Raw genomic sequence first — 20,892 nt, 5'->3', positions numbered from 1 at the left:
CCAGCTGCCCCGACATGAACTCAAGTCTCCTTTTCCAGATCAGTTTCCACACAGTGGAGTGAAGGAAAGGTGTGAAGGAGAGACTTAAAAGGACTCAGGAAAGGAGAAGCAGACTTTACGCTGGACTCCTTAATCATGTCTGCACTGCTGAAACTACACTGTCTACAGGATGGACTACAAAAGCCGGCCTTACATCATCCCAGCGTGTTCTGTCGTTTCCTGCAGGGAAATATAACACTTCACTCAACTGCGAGATTTCAAACAGCTTTATTGTGACTGCAGATACTCCAGTGCAGAAAAACAGCGACAGAAGAAGAAGCAGCCAGACCTGAGTAGGAGGCCAATCACAGCTCGGGGGACACTTGGGGACATTTTTATTATTATTATGAAAACTAATTAAAAATACTATAAATGCTTTAAATGAACTATGAAATAAAAAATGAACGGTGGAGGGAAAAAAAGTTGTTTTCATGACAATCTTGATGCAAAAATGTTCCATTAATATTATTTTAAAATAACAATATTTGCAGCAAATATTTGAAAAATGTTTGTTAATGAGCACTGAAATGTATTTACGAGTTAATGTAGAAAAGAGTTCAGTGAGCTTTGAGGCTGAAATCATCCCACACACTGTTTCTTTTTTTGGTCTTTGGTGACGTCAGAAGCTCTCAGACGAGAGCCAATGAAGCGGTTTGAGGGGAAACGTCACGAGGACGCCGCCGCACTCACGTGTCTGCCATGAATATGAATCTGAAGCCTGCCAGCTTCCATTAGCGCGCTCTTCAAACTGCTACTACAATTTAGCCTAGCATTGCTTTGGAAGGAAGTGATGTCCCTAGAGTCTGACAGATGGCGAGCTGCAGTCTGGAGACATGATGCTGGTGATGGTGGTCATGGTGATGGTGGTCATGGTGATAGACTTCCTGAGTGGACAGATCGATGGCGTCTCTCGTGTTTCAGAGGGAGTAAAGCTTCAGCTGCTCCTCTATGTCGGCCTCCGTCACCTCCTGGTTCGCCTTCAGCAGCTGGAAGATGGCCGCCAGCTGCTCCTGTTGCACCCTGGGATGTCAACACACACACGCACACACACACACACACACACACACACACACACGGTTAACAGTTTAGCCTCCAGGATCATTTTTGTTGTTGATCCTCGCTCAGGTGTTTTCAGATAGTGGGTTTGGATGTTCACTGAATGATTTCAATATGAATGAACCAGATTATTGCAAACAGCTAACAGTCTCACCATCTGAGCCTTACATAGCTGCCTGCAGCTGGCAACCAGGTAGCACATCATTAGACAGTACTGCGCTGAAGTCTTCAGCCAACGAGCTTGACAATGAATGTTTGGTGTGAGCACCTTCATCCTTCAGCTCTCTGAGGATCTCTTCTCCAGGCTTCTTGAAGGACGTTCAGAGCTCTTCTTTGGATGTTTCTGCCTCAGGATGTCCTTACCAATGTTCCCTCTAATGTTTTCATGTGTCTGAACACACAAACACCCTGAGCGGACACTTGGACCACACTGAGCAACAGCAGACGTGTGCACTGTGGTCACGCCAGTATCGAATCCATGCATGGTTTATTAAAATAATCAAATTACAGCATTTACATTTATGTTAGACGACTTTTAATTAACTGCTTTACCCCACTTACAATGAAAATTTAAAAAAAATCTTGTTCATGACCTGCAGCATGTTAACACTGTTGGAAGGAAAAATAACTTGAACTCCAATTTTGAAAACATGACTTTCTTTCTTTTCTTTTTTTTATTTTCATAAAGCTCTGACTTGTATTGTGAGTCTGTGGTCTGGGAGAGAGTCTGTAACTCTGCAAAATACAGTAAATAATGACCAATGTTGGGCAGGTAATGATATAGTTACTTCTTCAAAAAAGTAACTGAGTAATGCAAACAACAAGGTTTTTGCAGCTGTTTACCTAAAAACGCAGCCAAGGTGTTTTTTAAACAAACATTTCAAACTATTTACAGAACGATCAGCTGTTCTGCATCAAATCTGATGCCACACAAATTATTTGTGTCACAAAAAATAATTTCTGTCCACTATGAGATGAAGGAGAACAACAGCCTGATACCTGCAGGCCTGACAGCAGCAGATGTATCACTGCTGTAACACCTGTAACACTCAGCAGTCGCCTCATTGTTCTGACACACAACAAAACCATTGACTACACTTAGTTAGCAGAGCGATGCTACTGTGAACTGAGGAGCGATTGTCCTGATGTGAGCTTCTACTCGGGGTTTTTTCTTCCAGTTCAGAGCAGAAATGTTTTTGTTAAGAAACTGGATGTTGTGTTTTTCTCCACAATTTTAATTATATAGATACATTTCTACTAATGAAATGAGTTTGCTAACAGCAACAGGGATGAGTCAGTGAGTCAGTTGGGTTTGTGAATCATGATTCACGAGTCAGTAAAGTGATTCTCGAGTACTGAACGATTCGTTCATGATTCGCGCATCACTACACGCCGCTTTGCTCGCTAAAACACCGGTGTCGGCACATAAGGACGCTGTCATAGCCTGTCAACGTTGATTGGCTGCATATATACGAAGGTGGGATAAGGTGGCATCGTTCTGATCCCGTACAGGAGCAGCCAGTCACTGTCTGACTATGACTGAAGAACAGAATTGTTAACGCATTTATTTTAATTTCAATTCAGGTAGATTTTCTTCTGTGTGCAGAGGCCGTGCAGCAGTGCAGAATTGTGCACACGCGCAGCTTGGAGGGAACATTGGTCCCCGCACTGCTTCAGGAATGCTGAGCTCCAGCTCTGGGGAGGCCCATCCATGACTGATAGTGCTCCACTGTGTGTTGACATGCTTTCACTGTGCTGGCAGTGTGTATGGGATCATCGTCAGGCTGAAAAATGAGGCTGCCAATCAGAATCTTTCAGATGTTACTGCATGTGGATCAAAATCTGATTTTCTTCATTAATCAGCAGTTTTAACTCCAACACACATCCAGCTAAATGAAACCAGTCCAAAGACTCTGGCACTGCAAACGTCTCTGAAAGTGTTTCCACTGATGATTCCCAGCAGTGGCTGTAAGCTGACAGTATTTCGTCTGCCCCTCCTCTGTGTTAGGTCTTGAGGCTGAGATAAAACAGGAGCGTTTCAGTCATCTGCATCTTGATATTTTGAAACCAGACTCGTCACTCATCACTTTTGATCCTAAATCTTTTGATCCTAAACAGTGAGAGAGAGCGAGGAACAAAAGCCAGCTCCTCCAGATCTCTGAGCTCATCAACCCGACAGGCTGGACGAGCTCAGAGATCAGCTGAGCAGCAGGCTCACCTCCTGACCTCTTACAGCCAGAGGAGGTCTTAATGCAGGTTTGCCATATTTGGAGGGACTTTCATTTTTTGTGTCGTCTGTGGTTACACTTTTAGTTTTTCATATATTGCCTCTAAACAACCACCTGATGGTGCTGTTGTCTCTGTCAGCTCCACCTAAACTTTGAAGCAAAAACAGGAAACAGGAAAGAATAAACAAACATCAAGAATGGGCAAAAGTACTTTTAATAATCCAGAATTTACAAAACAAAGATCAGAAAGAATCAACAACATGTTTCACGCTTTTATTTCATGGTTAACTTTTAAAATCACAACTGAACACTGAAGCCAGCAGGAACGTTTTATTGCAGCTTGTCGTCTAATTTTCTTTCTTCATTTGAAACCAGCAGTGAGAACCAGGTTATACTGAGGTTAACTTCATTAACATTCACTCACATAATTAATTTGTTTGCTTCAGAAAAGCTGGACACGAAAAGCAGACGGAAAAGAAACTCCTGAAGGCACTTTGGTGTGAAGACGTTTGCTTTTCACAAGCAGCTCAAACCTCAAAACTCAACAACAAGAGAAGAAAGTAGGCAGGACTTCCTGCAGGGTCTGATCTCATCTCTTCAGAGCCCCTCATCCTCACAGATCAGCTGTAAGAACACAAAGAAAACACAAGTTTGAGATCACAACTACAGGAAAACTTGTAAAAATAACTCAAACCGTCTGAAAATCTAAACCCGGTGACGCTAACACGCAGTTTAACGTGACGTTGTTCTGGAGTCACCTCAGCTCTGAGAGATGCTAACGCCAACACTGACTCTACTCGAATATTCAGGTTTATAGATGCTGAAGTTTTTTGGGCAGAGAAGTAAACGGTGCTGCACCGAAAACCTCCTCCAGGTTGCTTTGGTGCCTCGTAGTTTGCATAGAAGTCGCCGACTTGCAGCGAGTCGTCAACGACTCACTGAGCTGTTGTGGCAGAGCTCGCCTTCAGAGTAAAAGCTGCATGAAATGTGCTGGCTACAGCGATAAGGCACAACTTTTACTTTGAAAGCAAATGTTCTGTTTCCTGTGGTTGGTGTTTGCAGTCTGATCCAGTGCGAACAGTGTTGCCAATTTAGCGACTTTGTCGAGTTTTCAGACGTGAAAGCGCGTGTGGCTTTTACTCTCAACAAGCAGCGGGTGCTGTAACGCAGTCAGTTCTTCTTTTACTCTTATGCTGTTTTGTGGATCACAAGGTTTAAAACTACTTATAAACACAAACACAAAGTAACTCCACCAGAGCGCCTATTTCGGGTCAGTTTGCCGGTCCAAGCCCGGGTAAAGGAGCAGGGTTGGAATTGTGACATTAAAAAAAAAATTTAATTTGTAGTTCTAAATAAACTCTAAATGCATTTAGGACGTTTGTACTCACTTTATGTCTCTTCCACGATGTTATTTCTCTCTCCAACAACATAGGTGCAATTACATTAGCATGACCAATTATGCAAATTAGGCGATGACGTCATTTAGAGACTTTTAGGACAACCAATAGCGATTTTCCTTACTGAGGAGTTGGCAACACTGAGTGCGAACCACAGGAGACTGCAGAGGTCTGCTACCAGAACATAAAACACACACAGGTTTTAGGTGCAGCACTTTGGGGCTGATGTAACCTAGGCAACAGTCACCCTCCAGTCGGGGACAACACGTGTTTCCTTGACTGCAGGTTGCTGAGCGGTCACCGGGAAGCCTGAGCTAACAGTTCAGTGGAAAGTCCTTCACGAGCGACTCCAGCTGATCGAGGCGACCAGAGTCAGAGGTCAGTTAGGTTAACTAGTTCGACTCATGGACACGTTGCCTAACATGGTTAATGACGGCTCTCCTGACAGGTGAAGCAAAGGGCGGCACTCACCGTTAGCCGAGCGGTAGCAGGCAGCATGCAGGGTTAGCAGGCGAGCAGCACAGCTGGACAGAAGCTGACAGATGTGACGAGACCAGAGCGAAGACAGAAATAAACGAGCAGAGGCGAGCGCTCGATGAGCAGCCGGTCCACAGCGACGCTTCACCTGCACAGGTGAGACAGCAGCTGCTGCCTCAGGCTACAGCCACAAAGCAAAGTTCTCAGAAGTGTTTCTCCAGCTACAGAACACACCTCCACCCAGGAATTATTTATTCACCTGGATCAGAATACAGAAAATTCAACAGGAAAAAATGTTGATGGCAGTCGTCCAGTTCCCACAGGTCAAAATAAAGATGGCGAGTCCACAGTGCTGCACATTCACCACGACCGAAGCAATGAAACGACCCGCGCTTCATCCCCATAAATCCCCACAGGGTCGCGACAGGAAGCACATGTGGAACAAGTAAAGCTTGTATTATGTTTTAACAGCACCTGAACATGCGTCACTAACACGTTTAGAAACGCTCTCTGCTTCAGCAGCCCCTCGTCACGGTCGGCGTGGAATAAAATACTCCATATGACAGGGGTGGGGAACTCCACAGTGTCCTGGTCCAGGCTGACGTTGACTGTGTGACAGCTGATTATATTAATATGAGGTATTATTATGGTTCTTTTGAATGTGTGGTGTGTTTGACCAGAGGAGGGCGCTGGTGAGCTCCACGCTGCGCGCAGTGGAAAAGTCCAAAAAGAAACTGAGCTCAGACGCAGGCGGAGGACTCTCCATCAAACACGAAGGTCCTCGCTGCTCGTTTTCTCCATAACAGCAACCGTTAATTATGGGCCACGGTTTCCTGTGCTTTGGATAAAGCGCTGAACTGTTTGGCTTAAATGATTCAACCTCTATTTTTATGGATGTGTTTAAGCGCCTCCAGGACCCCGTCTGAATCACTGTAACCCTGCTCTGACGCTGCACAGTTTCTGCAGGAGGCTGATATGAAGTCTGGCAGCCCGCTGCTAGAATCACAGCAGCAGTGATATCAAAGTCCACACCCAGAAATTAAACTGCTCCGGACGAGGCAGCAGCTGTGACGTCTGCTCTCAGGCCTTTTCTCAAAGTTTGCAGCTCCACTCGTCTGTGAGGCAGACGAACAGTAAAATCGAGTTACTGTGGCCTCTGCAACCAAGTGTTCCAGTAGTTTATGCAGGTCAGGAAATGTGTGTGTGAAAGCTGGAGACTGAATCAGAGATGACCGGATACTCGCAGGACAAAGAGACGGGCTGGCAGGAAACATGAACCAGGAATAAAAACCAAATCCAATGATTCGCAGTCACACCTCTGCCTCCATAAACAGGCAGTAGCCCTGAAGTAACGGAGATAATGAAAGCTGTGTGTCTGAGGTCAGCGGCTGGACTGAAGAGGAGCATCTCACCTGTCTGAGGTAAAGAAGGCAGCGCACAGCAGGACCGAATCACATGAAGGGGAGTCTGAGGACGCGTCCACGCTGTGACTGCAGCACCAAGCCTGATCTTCTTCACATGACTCAAAGAGTTCCCATCACACGTCTGTGAAAATGCTCCCAGAGCTCGTCCAACCCTGGAGCCTGGGAAACTCACGTCAGCCCCAGCGTGGTCACGTGACCCCGGCGCTCTTTTCTTTTAGATTAAAAGCTCGTGAAGCCTCACAACACTGAGCGCGCTCCTGCTGCAGCTGGAGCGTCTCCTTTATCCCCACAGAGAACATGTGACCCACATCGGCCGCCTTTTGTCCCTGCTGGGTCACACTCAGTTGGTACACTGCTGGGAGGTTAAAGGGGCGGGGCTGAGCTTCCTGTTAGCAGACGGTGAAGGACAATAATGATAAGAGGATAAGCAGCCGCTGTCTGGAGCGGCGGGCTGGTGTAAACACAGACCATGTGACCAACAGCAGAGGAATGAGCGTGAAACAGGGAGGAGCATCAGCCGCAGGGATAGACCAATCAATAATCAGTCATCAGCACCTCATGCAGAATATCTCACTGCAGAGACAGGAAACGATTAAAAGTTGGGACACGCCCACTCGTGGGCAGAAAACACAAAAACATGTTCTAAGTGTCAGCAGGGACCAGCAGCTGGACCCGAACGTCCACAGGAGACACAAACACAGACCCTCCCCACGGAGGAGACTCCACGGTCACAGTGAAAGAAGTACCATAATGGCGCTACACGCACGGCTTTAATATCCCTTTAGTAACATTCTGTTTTCTTTTAATGTTGCAGCTGAAGCGAATCACACGACTGCTTCTGTAAACGCCGATTCTCAGAGTTTATTTTTATCGTCATTTTGCAGATTGACTCAAATAATCAAATCATTGCAGTTATTACAGATGCTCTTTAATTATGTTCCTCCAGCACATTTAATTGCTTTGATCAACATGTTTGTTCTCCTGAAGAAACTTCAGATGAGAGACGTCAAACCTGCAGCTGCTGTCGGCTCTGCAGGACAGACGTTAATCAGTTTATAGCTTCTTATTGGACGCTTTGATCTAACTGGCTGCATTTGCTCTGTTTCTCACTGTGAATGTCGGCGTCAGTCTATCTGTGCTGCAGCGTTAGGGGTGATTAAGGACGGGCAGGGCTGAGGGTTCAGGGAGGGGATATTCTCCTTACCAGCTCCTTCCTAGCACACTGAGTCTGCTGAGGCTGATTACAGAGAGGTAAAATCAGACGTGAGCTCTATCCTGGAAAGATAAAGGTGGAGGCTGTCAGACACGTCACTCATACAATCCAGAAAAACGTGCAAATTCTCCAGAAAAAAAAAGGTTGGTGCATGCTGGGATATTCCAGGAGGGGCGGATATAAAAAGAAGCTTAAATGAAAAGTTTGTTTTATGTCACTTAAAAAAAGCCCGATGATCACGATTCTGTGTGTAACTGAACACGGCTATCAGACACATGCACGCGGCGTCATAACCAAATTATAAGTGAGAGCAGCACATCACAGGTGTCACATGATGGTGATCCTCCCAGTATGCACAACATGTATTCTGATGAATAAGGATGCAACAGTCCCAGTACAGGACGCATCAGGCTGCTGCAGCAGGACTGGGACCCAAACCTGTGCAAAACAAACTGCAGCGCTGGCTGTATCTGTCTTTGAAACACGCCCATCTCTCTGCATGCAGCACAGCTGCTGCTGCATGCAGACACCTCATGCACTAACGTAGATCCATCACATGATGCATGACAGCTGATTACAAGAGGACAGAAAAATGACTGTTTGTGGTCAGTTAGCATCTTTTGTGCAAACCTCTGTGTCCCACAGTGAGGAGCGACCTTCAGTCTGGAGGGACTCACCCTTTCTCGAGTTTCTCCTGACTCAGAAGGTTTTGGCCTCCAGGTGTTTGACACCCCGCCTCAGGGAGGACGAGGCTGGGGTCAGACTGAACACAAAGGGAAGGTCACTGCGCAGCTGGAAGCAAACATTCAGAGTTTAACAGATGCTCGGCGAGGATTCTGCACAGGCTTCTCTCAGCAAACTGAGAACAGAGAGGCCTCCCCTGCTCCAGGAACACAGTGCAGCAGCAGCAGCACCAAGCCACACAAAGCTCCAGTGTCCAATCAGAGCGCTGCAGACGTGCACTCCCCACACCGACAAGAGCAGAAAATAAAAACGGTGAAATCTGCCAGACTTTCGTCCGCAGGCTGCTTCTCTACTTAACTGTGATTCAACAAAGAAGCAACGGGAACTCCGTCCAGCTGCAGGCTCACAGACGGGCACAGACAGCATGTAGCAGCAGATTACATAACACTGCGTTCAGACAGCGTCAGCCTCAGGACGCGTAGAACAGACACGAACGGAGGAGACAGAAGCTGCTCTGGATGTACGAACCACAGCGCTCTCTCGCTCCGGCGAGGACGGACCGAGTCCTCGGCAAAAGTCTCGATTTGAATAATCAGCTGCCTCAGTTAAAATTCTGCTGGGATGGAAACACAGGCGTGTGTGAAGAGCCTCAAGAGGCAGAGCTGCTCGCAGCACAGGTACGACAAAGGTGTACCTGAGGTGGTGCAAAGGGAGGCCATGGTTCTGGTTCCACACCGAGCCCAGTCTACACGAAGCAGCCGTTTACTGTCGGTGGGTTCAAGTCTCCACCTTTCCTGCTTCTCCCATTCATGGCGTCACGCCCTTCCCTGTTCCCGCCCACTTTTAACCAATCAGCATTCGACTGACACACAGCATTGTCCACACTGAGCCACGTGCTGGTAGAGACAGCTCTCTAACCACATCCATACAATAGCTGGTTAATTAAAATCTGATGAGTTCAAATGAAACCACAGCTGTTTTTTGTTTCCTGAGCTCTTCCATCAAATCTTCCACGCCGAGTGTCAGAAAGGTTTAAGGAGCCAATCAGCTTTGGCTGCTCCGTGCAGCCGACCCGTCCATGCAGGATAGAACAGCGTGATCACGGCACACAGCACCAAGGTCAGTGTTAGCATGCAGTGAAACTGTCAGCCAGGAAACCAACCTCTGCTCCTCCTCCATGTCCTCCTGGGTCATCAGCACTGCCATCTTACTCTGTTTCATTCCCGGGGTGAAGCTCAGCACATCAGCAGCTGCAGCCACATCTGGAACAGCAGAGGGAGCGCAGACATGTTAGCATCTGGCTGATGTCAGCTCTAACTCATCAGCTCATACTAACATTACAAGATTTTTCTTTTTTTTTATTCTTTATATTCATTTGCTGAGTGACTAACAACTAAAGTGCATCTCTGTTTTCTTTCGTGAAGTAACGAGAGCGGCAGGACTCACAGTTTTGGTGAAAAGTTCTTACTGTAGATTTAAAAGAGCTTAGAAGCAAAGTCCAAGCGGTCACATCACTGCAGTCTGTGGTTGATCATTTCTGCCACTGTATTTGTGCAGCAATAACCTCCGAGCACACAAACGCACCTGTCGCTCCAGCTGCTGCGTGACAGCTTGGAGGTCATATGGCGAGCCATCAGCCTGCACGCCAAGAGCTTTGCTGCCTGTTCAAGATTAAGTATCATCCTCCTGCAGCAGATGGCTGCTTCACCTCTACGCACGCCGGCTGATACAGTAACCACGCTCTGGCTCAGCCAGCGTCGACAGCCGGCCGCACAGAGCACGGTTACGCATCATGCATGAACCTGGATACTGATCCAGACTTGCAGGTCACAGTGATCACAGGGAGTAGCCGGATTTCCTCCTTGCTGATTCATTAACAGCAAATCAGCTGTTCTAAAATATATTCCTCTGGGTCGCACGTTGTATTTCAGTAGCCCAGCATCTGTGTACACTCCTAATGTTTCCTGGAAGTGACTTATCTGTGACGCGCAGCTGCTGGCCTCAGTTTTCTGCTCAAAGATTGTCTTCAGTGTAAACAAAGCTGACACGTAAACCCAGAGCACGTATGTGGGAGCTTGAGTGTTCACAGCGGGTTCAAACTTTCAGCACGTTTAGTCTGTTTTAGCAGCAGATATACTGAACCAATGTCATTGTCACATACATGTTACACCACATGTCACTGTTCAAAGCAAATGTTTTTGAGGTGTTGGCATTGAGACGTTCAGGAGCCTTGAGCCAACGGTTGTTGTGATTTGGCACTAAATAAATAAAGTGAAATTGAGGAACCATCATTCTTCACTAAAGAAATCAGTACACAGGCTGTACTGAATTATTTAACAGGTTTTTTAACAGGTTTGGCTTTTCAAATTTATGTTGAACAGAAGAGGCCCCAGGATAGAGCCTTGGGGTGCTCCTAATATTTAATTACTGGAAACTTAGACACTAGGCAGTCCTTGGCCAAGAAATAAAACCAGTTCTGGACTCATGTGGTCCACCGAGGTCAACTAAGACCAAAACCTCTCTGAACAAAGACAGAAGAGTAGAAATGCACAGTCCAGCTAGCAGACTTACCATCATCCAGGATGGTCTCTGGTTCTGGTTCCTGCTTGTGCGATGGTTCTGTCAGACCTTCATTGGGTCCGGGCATCTGCTCAAGCAGTTCTTCGGGTTCAGTCGCGGGCTTCTGGGCTGCCACTTCAGACACGAGCACAGGTTCTGGATCAGTAACAGGTTCTGGGACAGTTTGGGGTTCAGATACGAGTTCAGGGGACCTGTCTGGTTCTGATAAGGGCTCTGCTACAGGTTTGGACTCTGGGGTAGGTTCTGCAGCTTGTTCTGGGCCTGATACCAAGCCTGGTATGGGTTCAGACACTGCTGCTGCTTCTTGTGCTTCATCTGGTTCGAGAACAGGTTCTGGGCCTGACACAGCTTCAGAGACAAGTTCTGATACTGTGACTGATTCTGGAACAGACTTTGGCTCTTTTATTGGTTCTGCCACAGGTTCTGGTGCTCTGACTGCTTCTGTGACCTCTGGATCTTCTGCTGCTTCCGGCTCAGCTTCTGATATCTGCGCTGGTTCTGGGACATGTTGTGGTTCTGGGACATGTTGTGGTTCTGGGACAGCCTGAAAAGAGAAAGATTATGAAAACAGTTCACAGGAGTGGACGTCACAGTTGAACGAGCAGCTCGCTGACTGTCAAAACTGAGATAAACCTGATAAACCTGCTGAAGTCTGGAATCTGCTTTGGGAAAGTTTATGAATGACGTCATCCTGTAATTCAAAGTAATTTTTCCTTTTGAGAAAATGAAACAGATTTCACGAAGGCTGGTTTTTGATAACTTTAAAGACCTTTATTACAAAATGTTTTTTAGGATTACAGACCGTTATTACACAGTAAGAGCACAGTTAACCCGTCAATGTGCAAATATTGTCTTGCTTGTTCAAATCTCACTGGCGCTGGATTTTGCTGACTCGGGGAACCGAACCCAGATGCTTTGAATCTGGGCCGCAGAGGAAAACCAAACAACCGCCATGAAACAAGAATTTCATGAAGCAGAGAAATGTAATATCAGCCAGACTTGAAGGAAGACTTATACTTCAGCAATGAAAAATACCTGGACACATGTGGACTCCCTGTAATGACCTCTGCACAGACCAACTCATCTGGAGGTCATTACTGTCACTCGCAGCACCTTCACAGCAACACTGGGACAAATAAAACCCTCCTCAGCTAACCTGTCCCTTCCTTGACACCCAGCAGCTCATCCATACAGCTATGTACAGTGTATGTACTATATATACCCAGGTATATATCTAGCGGCTGACCTCCCTATTTGGCTCTACTGTTGCACCTGTCTGTGCTGAGGTTGCACACATCGACATCCAAGCAGCAGATCTGGTTTCTGCCTCAGCCTCTCTGCCATACCACCATCCAAACTTTCCTCCTGTCCTCGTCTTTAGGAGGCGCTTGTGGCCTTAAAGAAACCAAACACTTGGAAGGCTTTATGGAGACGAAGGAACTTTGAACTCTATTAAACTGAGATCTGTGACTGCGTACAGTGAGCTCATTGCCGAGTTCTAGAAAGCAGTCCAAGATGATCTGAGCTTTGAGACCTGGAGCTGGCCTGAGGTCATACAGGGATGGGCACGGCCAGCAGCAACACTCGGGCAGTGTAAACCATACTAAGCTGGTACTGAAACCTCCCCACACCATCACACGAGCAGCGGCCGGAGCACAGGCAGGATGGATCCATGCTGTCATGTTGATTCCAAACTGACCGTCTGAACGTGACTCATCAGACCAGCAAACATCTTCCTCTGTTGGTGTGTGAACTGAACCCTCAGTTTCCTGCTCGCACTGACAGGAGTGACACGGTTGTGTGGTCTTCTGCTGCTTCAAGGTTCAGAGATGCTCTTCTACATACCTTGAATGTAATGAAGAAGCTTCTCGGATGAGAGGTGAAACGTCTTCAAGCAACCTAAAGAAGTCCAGACGCTTTTCTTTCCAAGCTCCTTAGACTATTAGAGTTTCCGTTTCCTTCCTATCAGTCTGTCCATTCTCCTCTGACCTCAAAGCTTTTTCACAGAGAGGTATCATAAGGCAGCGGTCTCCAACCTTTTTTGCGCCACGGACCAGTTTATGCCCGACAATATTTTCACGGACCGGCCTTTAAGGTGTCGCGGATAAACACAACAAAATAAAACTAGTACCGGTACCGAAAAAAAGAAGATTTATTCATAACACACGTGAAAAGACCCAGGAAAACCGAGTAAACGATAAAAACGATAACAAAATAACACTGAAAACCGATAAAAACCCTGAAAACCATACATTTCACACCTGAGCCTCGACTCTCGCAGCCCGGTACCAAACGACTCACGGACCGGTACGAGTCCGAGGCCCGGGGGTTGGGGACCGCTGTCATAAGGTACATCAAGTTTATAGGATGTTAAATCAAAATGATAAAGTAGTAAATCAAAGATTAGAAAGCAAACATCCAGCAAACGTCAGTCAGACAGTGATGTGTCACAGTCTGATTGTTGTAATGAGGCGGACCATAACAGCCCCTGAACTAGGACGTTTGGATCATATGAACAAAAATGTGACACGTCTTCTAGGAAATGGCCATTTTTATGAGTATTAACCGATCTTGAGCCCAGAGAAATGGAGGCAGAAATCTTTTTTTGATTTTAGGCCCGCTCTGCTCCATCGGTCTCGCCCTGACCCAGAGAGACCCCACAGTCTGCTGCTGGTCTCACCACAGAGACAGCTGGTGCACGCTTGTCTTAACCCCACAGCAGCCCTCCATCACATCCTCACACTGGCATGGCATCTGTTTAGCCGGAAACACGGGTCTCTTCCTCTGAATTCCTGAGCTCTGAATCACTGAAATACCCACGGTGCTAAATGCAGCTCATTAAATCGCTCTGTGAGTCAGCAGAACGATGAGGACGGGCCCTGTTTGGACTCCGGGCCTAAACCAGAAAACAGTTTGTTAAAGGAGTCGTGATGAGGTCATTGTGTGCAGCGGCGTCCTTTCATGCAACAAACATCAACTTCCTAATTTGGAGAACGTATCTACCAGGCAGCACGAAAGTTAATGTGTGACCAATTTACCATCGGCACATAAACCATCAGACTTACACGACTTAAACTCTATCGACAGATTATTTTTGATATGAATATGCAGTGAAGGGATGAGACGTTTGCTACGGGAGGTTTTCTGCTTTCTGTTCGTAGCCCGACTTCAAACGAGCGATTGCATTCATTCAGTCAGAACAGATTATGACACCAAATTAGGATTGTGAGCTCTTTAATTGGGACCATGTTCTAAACTCATTAACAGTCATTATAAGATATGATTGCAAGAACTTAGAACGTACAAAGGCTGAAGCTGGGATTCTGGAAAACAAGCTCTTCCACTGTGGATTAGGCTCAGTCACCGCCGCCTTCACCACCTCTGAGAGCACGTCCTGCTAAGCATATCTGTAACATTACACTGAGTGCTGTGCTCCTAAAAGCCATTTCAGCTCCATAACAGGCGCAGAGGAAGCATCAGCTCAGCTGGCATGTGGGGAATTCACTGAGCTACCTGAGCAAACCGGACAGATCACTCAGACGTCGGACACACGATGCAAACGTTTCAACCTCCAAGCTTTGCTTTGCTTCTTTTCTTAAACTGTTTCTTACACCTGCAAATTACAAACAAGCCTTCAGGTTTTCTTTGAACCGCATACAGCAGCTCTGACAGCAGACGAGGAGCTCGGTGAGACAGGGAGGAGGTCGGGGTGGGTGGATGGGTCAGCTGATTACTTCAAGCTGTCAGGTAATGTTACAGTGGAGCCACAGCAGGTAAATGTTAATGAGGGCTTATTGGTGTTGTTTGAAGGCAGCTGGACGCTGTGAACACAGCTCTGCTCTTCTGTTATATGAGATTATAAAGTTTACAATGAAAAAGAAAAACGTAATTAATCAGAATAAAATCAATCCACCAGCTGGGCCACGTGGATGTTACAGACTGCAGGTGATTTGGTCTCATCTGATATAAGAATTCTTGCTCCACTGATTTTGGAGACGGTTGCTTGGCTACAGTTGTCATTTGCAGGTCTTCCCATAAATTTCATCCCAGTATGATTCAGCTGAGGGCAGCGTGCCGAGGCGAGCGCTCCAGCCTCTGTGTGAACAGACTCTTTGTTATCCTCCTGCTCGCTGCCCTATCTCCACTTCAGCTGCTGACTCCACCTCCATTTACGACGGAGACGCTTCCACCGTGTCCTCTCACACAGATCATCTTACTTCATCTCATACAAACCAACATCTGTGAGACAGAAACATTTAGATTCAGAGTGCGAGGCCAATCGCTGAGACCGGCCCTTTCACATCCTCTGTTTCAGGCTCTGGTGGTGCTATAAAGAGCAAACTCCTCCCCAGCGCCAGCAGCTACAACCAATAAACACCAGGAAGTTCTCTCAGAGGCCGGGCGGGGACAGGGTGTGGTTGCGGCGGTGGTGGTGAGGGTGACGGTGCCAAGCTCAGTGTAATCACCACATTGTTTTGTCCCGGATTTGATGCCCAGCCAGCAGCTCTGTGGAGCAGAGGAGTACTGAGCCAGAGCCGAGCAGGCCTCAGAGGGAGGAGGAGAGGCAGGAACGGCGCCAGGCCGGGGGAAATACCAGCAGAGGTATGTCAGGCTGGAGAGAACGGCTCACAGCTTCCACGACTCGCTGCTGCTCAGTTTGATAAAACCCAAAGAAGACGAGAGTCCCACGTGTTTGATTTCATGTATAGTTGTTCCTGAAACACCAAACGTTGTGACTGTTTCCTCCCAGAGTTCATGCACATCCTGTTGAAACCTCGGCTCTTTTTATCTTAATGACCTTGTAGTACCATATCACCCTATCAGAGCACTTCACTCTCGCTCTGCAGGCCTACTTGTTGTTCCTAGAGTATTTAAAAGTAGAATGGGAGGCAGAGCCTTCAGTTTTCAGGCCCCTCTTCTGTGGAACCAGCTTCCAGTTTGGATTCAGGAGACAGACACTATCTCTACTTTCAAGATCAGGCTTCAAACTTTCCTTTTTGCTAAAGCATATAGTTAGGGCTGGACCAGGTGACCCTGAATCCTCCCTTAGTTATGTTGCTGAGGGATTCCCATGATGCATTGAGTGTTTCTTCTTCACTCACTATGTGTTAACAGACCTCTCTGCATTGAATCATATCTGTTATTAACCTCTGTCTCTCTTCCACAGCATGTCTTTATCCTGTCTTCCTTCTCTCACCCCAACCAATCACAGCAGATGGCCCCGCCCCTCCCTGAGCCTGGTTCTGCCGGAGGTTTCTTCCTGTTAAAAGGGAGTTTTTCCTTCCCACTGTCGCCAAAGTGCTTGCTCATAGGGGGTCATATGATTGTTGGGTTTTTCTCTGTATGTAGGGTCTACTTTACAGTATAAAGCACCTTGAGGCGACTGTTGTTGTGAAATAAAATTGAGTTTTCACTATCAGCAGGTCAGTTTTTCTAGGAGCGAGTGGCATATCTGGCCGAGAGCTGTTTTCATGCGTCTCAGCCTGATTTCTCCTTCTTGTTCAGCCGGCGTGACTCTGTGACATGTTTCTGCTTAGCATGTTGGACTAATCCTTCTGTTAACGTTACTCCACCTCCATCCAGACTGCAGCCTAGATAAGGCAAACACAGAGAGAGCAGCGCGTTGTGCCCAGATTAATGCAATAAAGAGTTTTTTATTGAGCTGATGTGCTCAGGCTGGAAAAAGTGCTGCTTCTCGTTTAACACATGGACACAGAGGAAACATCTTTAGCTCAAAGTCAGCAGTGAAAGTTGTTTCTTCAGAGCTGGTTAACATTTCCTCTCCTTCCTCATTCTTTGAAAGTGTGTCGCTCGTGGCGAAGCAGCTGTCCATTTATGGAGATGTGAGTGAGCTCACGTCGTGCAGCTTTCACCGGAGGAACGAGACGAAGCTCTGCTGTTTAGTCTCTGCATCAACATCAGAATCAGCACAAGCATCAGCTGACAGTGAAATAAAAACACATGTTTTTAAAACTTGAATATTCTTCATGGATTTTCTTGGAATAAATCTAAACGTCTTAATTCTTTCCTCTGCGGCAGTAAAATGTTAAATTAATATTTAAATAATTATTTCCCAAACATAATGTTCCTTATGTTTTGGTCCCCAGCTCTAACACCACAAAATGATCATTTGACTACGTCAAATAATCCAAACTAAACTGAGTGTTTTATTCCAACAGTCAGAGCAGGAAACTCTTCCACAGCACATCTACGGAGCAGGAAGGCTGAGGGTTTGATTCCCAAACTTTCTTCCTTCTGTCTGAATGTAAGTTTGAGGTAAAATAGAAAGTGCAGCCAGTGTCCCTTTGGCTGTGCTGCTGTCACTCCCACACAGAAAACAACACTCGCTGTGTTCCAGCTCTCAGACAGACGTCTTTTATGAACGCTGTGAGATGGCCCACGATGCATTGCGGCAGTCGTACAGTAAGCCTGACAGCTGCAGCTCGGTGTGCTTGGGTAACGTTATCAGAGGAGGCTCAGCAACTCAGAGCCACTGGATTTAAAAAGTGGGATCAGCAGGATGAGCTCACAGCTGTCAAACATGCCCACGCCACAGCGCCACACCCACCTCCTATAGGTGGTGTCTGTGTGGAGTTAGTGTCTGGCACCAAATATAGACGGTTAGTCGGAGACCTGTTACACATTCTGCAGGCTGTTTAAAGATGGCGGGCAGATGGTTTGCATGTTTAACAGCTCTCACATCAGCAGGTATTCAAACGAGTCCAACACCACAGCTTGTGTGTGCATTTCACTCCACCCTCCCAAAAACAGTTCAACATTTCCATAAAGACGAGTCAGAGTGTGCACAAGCAAATCCACCAATCACAGGGAAAAGGTGGGGACCATGTTTGGGCATCGGGCCTCCAGTCGTCAGTCCAGAGTGCACCCGCCGTTTACTGGTGGACGGTTATTAATCACTCACAGAGCAACACACACAGGTAGCTCGATGAGAGCAGGTGGTAACTCGGGGCAACCAAACATCCAAATGAAGCTCTACAAGCTGCAGTTCCTCTCACGTCCACTAGAGGCTCCCATGTTAAACCTTTATCGCAGAAATACACATGTTCACAGCCCGATGCACAAACTGTCGGCCTCTGTGGATCGTTTCCTCCTTCACAACACCTGTTTATAGCTCACCTGTTTAAACTGTACTTAGATTCAAGACTCTTTATTCGTCACACGCATAGTTATACAAGTATAACCTGCAGTGAAATGTAACCTGACACACTGCTCGACTTGTGCAAAAGGGGGGAGAGAGAGAGCTTAATGATTGCATTAAGGCTCCTGCATCTGCTAGCTTCACCTGAGCTGGACCTCTGGACCTGTTTGTATGGTTGGGAGCATTGTTAATGACATCATGTGACCAATAATATGTCTGCTGTGAGGTCCCTGTACCAACAAACTGTCCAATAAGGCTGAGCTAGATTTTGATTGGCTGTTACTGAGAAGTAGTCAAGTCAAGTCAAGTTGGCTTTATAGTCACTTCAACCATATACAGTTAGTACACAGTGAAGCGAAACAACGTTCCTCCAGGACCAAGGTGCTACATGCAACATAAATTTACAACATAAATTAACAGAAAACACTAAACTAGCTAACTAAGAGGCCTAGTTAGCTGGCTAGCAGAGACAAGACAGACTGACCTAACATAAATTACAACATAAATTAACAAAAAAACAAACTATCTAACTATCTAAGGAAGACTTTTTTTTTGTTATCAGACAGCAGACAACAAAGTGCATGTGCAAATGTGCAAACAAGAGCAGCAAAGTGACAGAATGATAGAAAAACACAACATAACATAATAATAAGGTTTTGTGATGCTAAAGTAATGCTAAAGGTTGCTATTGTTAGCCTTCTTTTATTTCTGGTTTAAAAAAACCAAGATGGCAACAGTCAGTATCTCGACGTCCGTTTTCTATATACAGTCTGTGATAACTGCAGTTTCACTGATATGTAACTAATATGTTAGTTAGTGATTAGTCGATATAAATAAAGATGTAAAACAAAAACAAACAGCCACTAAAATAAACCGATTCAAGCAGGAAGTTCATGTGGACGTAAAGGAGCACCTGCCATCACCTCCAATAATCAGACTGAATAAACAGCAGCTTCCTGTCATCTCTGTCTGATCTGCCAGTTATGCTTTCAGCCAGTCACCGTTAACCTAAACACACGAACACAGATCGACTGCGTTTGGTCCGAAACTGTTACAGAGGAAACATCATTTTACCTTAATGAGAAAGTTTATCTGAACTTTATCCAGTGAAAAGGAGCCAATGTGAGAGAGAGAGGGGAGAGAGAGGGAGGGAGGGAGAGGGAGAGAGAGAGGGGGGGGAGGGGGAGAGGGAGGGAGGGAGAGAGAGAGAGAGAGGGAGAGAGAGAGAGAGAGAGTATGTCTCCTGTGGACAAACAATAGCCTGGTGTTTGCTGTTATTCGTCTTTTTAATCATCTGTTTATATAAAGTGACAGTAAATGATTAAAGTATCTGTTACCGCCTTCTTCAGACGCAGGTGATGAAACTGAAGGACTCTGAGGCATTAAAGGCTCCTGTCTGACAGGCTGCAGCTACAAACTGCGTCTCGTTTGTACTTCTTACATCTTTTATTGCTTATTGATCAGTTTGGGAACTAAAGTTCATTTCCCGGGTTCGTAGATCTGCGTTTTATCAATTAAAAGTAGCCGCCTCTTAAAAAAACAAAACAAACAAACAAACCAGTCTGATCAATAACAGCATCGATGGAGCTCACCTGGATCGTCTCGGCCGCCCCAATGTCCTCCACGCCCGGAGCTGGAGGCTCTGGTCGCAGGGAGGCTTCGGGCTCTTCTTCCAGAGCTCCTTGTGGAAGAAGGTCGTCTCCGTACCCGAGTTTGGACCTCTTGCTCCCGGCAGACGAGGAGGAGACATCGGGCTTCCTGCTGAGGAGCGACGTAGCGAAATAAATGGCAACGACGGTGAAGAGGATGGCGGGGACGATGACGGCGGGGTCCAAGTCCATGATGAAGAGCCGAAAAGTCACGGAGTGTGTGTTTGTTCAAGAGGAGGCTGAGGACCGTGTGTGTTAATCAGGCTGCGATCACACACACTGAGCCTCATCCCGCCTCCTCACACAATCTGACCTCAACAGCTGACACACACACACACACACACACACACACACACACACACACGGGCAGCAGCCGGATCTGCTTCAAAATAAAATACTCCAAGTGGGTTTTCGAAATTAAAGACCTAAAACTCAAATGCGGGGTCAGAGTGTTTAATACAAACCAGTCTAACGTTTGTACTTCTCAAAATAAGAGACCTGACATGTAGGGCACAATAACAAGCCGGCTTCTTGTTCAAATGAACATGACTTATACAACTTTAAACTATCTGACACACAGGCTACCACAGCATTGAAGAATGGTTTCAAAAATTATAAACCCTACAAACAGCATGTAAACCCAGTTAGAGATATTTCAAAATAAAAGTCGTTAACAAAGGGGTAAAAGAGGCATCGAGGGCTAATTTTCAAGCAGATAAGCTGCTTACCAAAGCAAAGCCCCAAGCCTAGTGTCTGCGTGGGCATTTAGTTTTCTTTTCTTCAAAGTGAATTCAAAGGCACCGGAAGCTCTGCTCGGACTGCAGCCCGACCATCAGGCTGAACAACAGCTTTAAGCGGTCACGTGCGAGTCTGAAATACCTGTTAGGATCTGTTCCGCTGCCATTATTATTATCTATTCTTTTTATTTATGACTGAATATTTTCTTTTCTGTTGCTCTTTCATTCTAATGGTCGCACATCAAGTTC

At 46.3% G+C, this 20,892-nt stretch overlaps 1 protein-coding gene across 5 annotated transcripts; it reads right to left on the bottom strand.

The window, feature by feature from the left end:
* Positions 1–251: 251 nt before the first annotated feature.
* si:ch73-366l1.5 (FILIA-N KH-like domain-containing protein) lies at positions 252–20,242 on the bottom strand. Of its 5 annotated transcripts, none has more exons than XR_005695845.1 (5): positions 19,850–20,236; positions 11,090–11,642; positions 9,681–9,780; positions 5,192–5,456; positions 3,517–3,947 (listed from the first exon to the last, which is right to left on the bottom strand). XR_005695845.1 is itself a non-coding variant. In XM_040031804.1 (5 exons), exons 1-4 carry the CDS (start codon positions 20,096–20,098, stop codon positions 7,863–7,865), a joined length of 936 nt encoding a protein of 311 aa, XP_039887738.1. In that variant the 5' UTR covers positions 20,099–20,237; the 3' UTR covers positions 3,517–3,947; positions 7,826–7,862. The 5 variants fall into 5 exon arrangements, 4 of the variants coding, with proteins under 4 accessions (XP_039887736.1, XP_039887737.1, XP_039887738.1 ...); XM_040031804.1 differs by lacking the exon at positions 5,192–5,456 and adding an exon at positions 7,826–7,896 and having other exon boundaries at positions 19,850–20,237; XM_040031802.1 differs by lacking the exons at positions 3,517–3,947; positions 5,192–5,456 and adding an exon at positions 252–1,059 and having other exon boundaries at positions 19,850–20,240.
* Between the last annotated feature and the right edge of the window lie 650 nt (positions 20,243–20,892).

This window comes from Simochromis diagramma, unplaced genomic scaffold (genome assembly GCF_900408965.1).
Source record: "Simochromis diagramma unplaced genomic scaffold, fSimDia1.1 OVJJ01000228.1, whole genome shotgun sequence".
Taxonomy (NCBI): domain Eukaryota; kingdom Metazoa; phylum Chordata; class Actinopteri; order Cichliformes; family Cichlidae; genus Simochromis; species Simochromis diagramma.
Note: the sequence above shows the minus strand (reverse complement) of the source record. Positions and strands in the feature narration are given on the sequence as shown.

What these genes read in the sequence shown, in the direction of transcription:
- si:ch73-366l1.5 (XM_040031802.1), bottom strand. Translation starts at nt 20,098, where the DNA reads ATGGACTTGGACCCCGCCGTCATCGTCCCCGCCATCCTCTTCACCGTC. An exon ending in AGAGACCATCCTGGATGATG is followed by an intron (nt 9,781 to 11,089) that starts GTAAGTCTGCTA and finishes CTGCTGTTCCAG; the next exon opens with ATGTGGCTGCAGCTGCTGAT. An exon ending in GACATGGAGGAGGAGCAGAG is followed by an intron (nt 1,060 to 9,680) that starts GTTGGTTTCCTG and finishes TTGACATCCCAG; the next exon opens with GGTGCAACAGGAGCAGCTGG.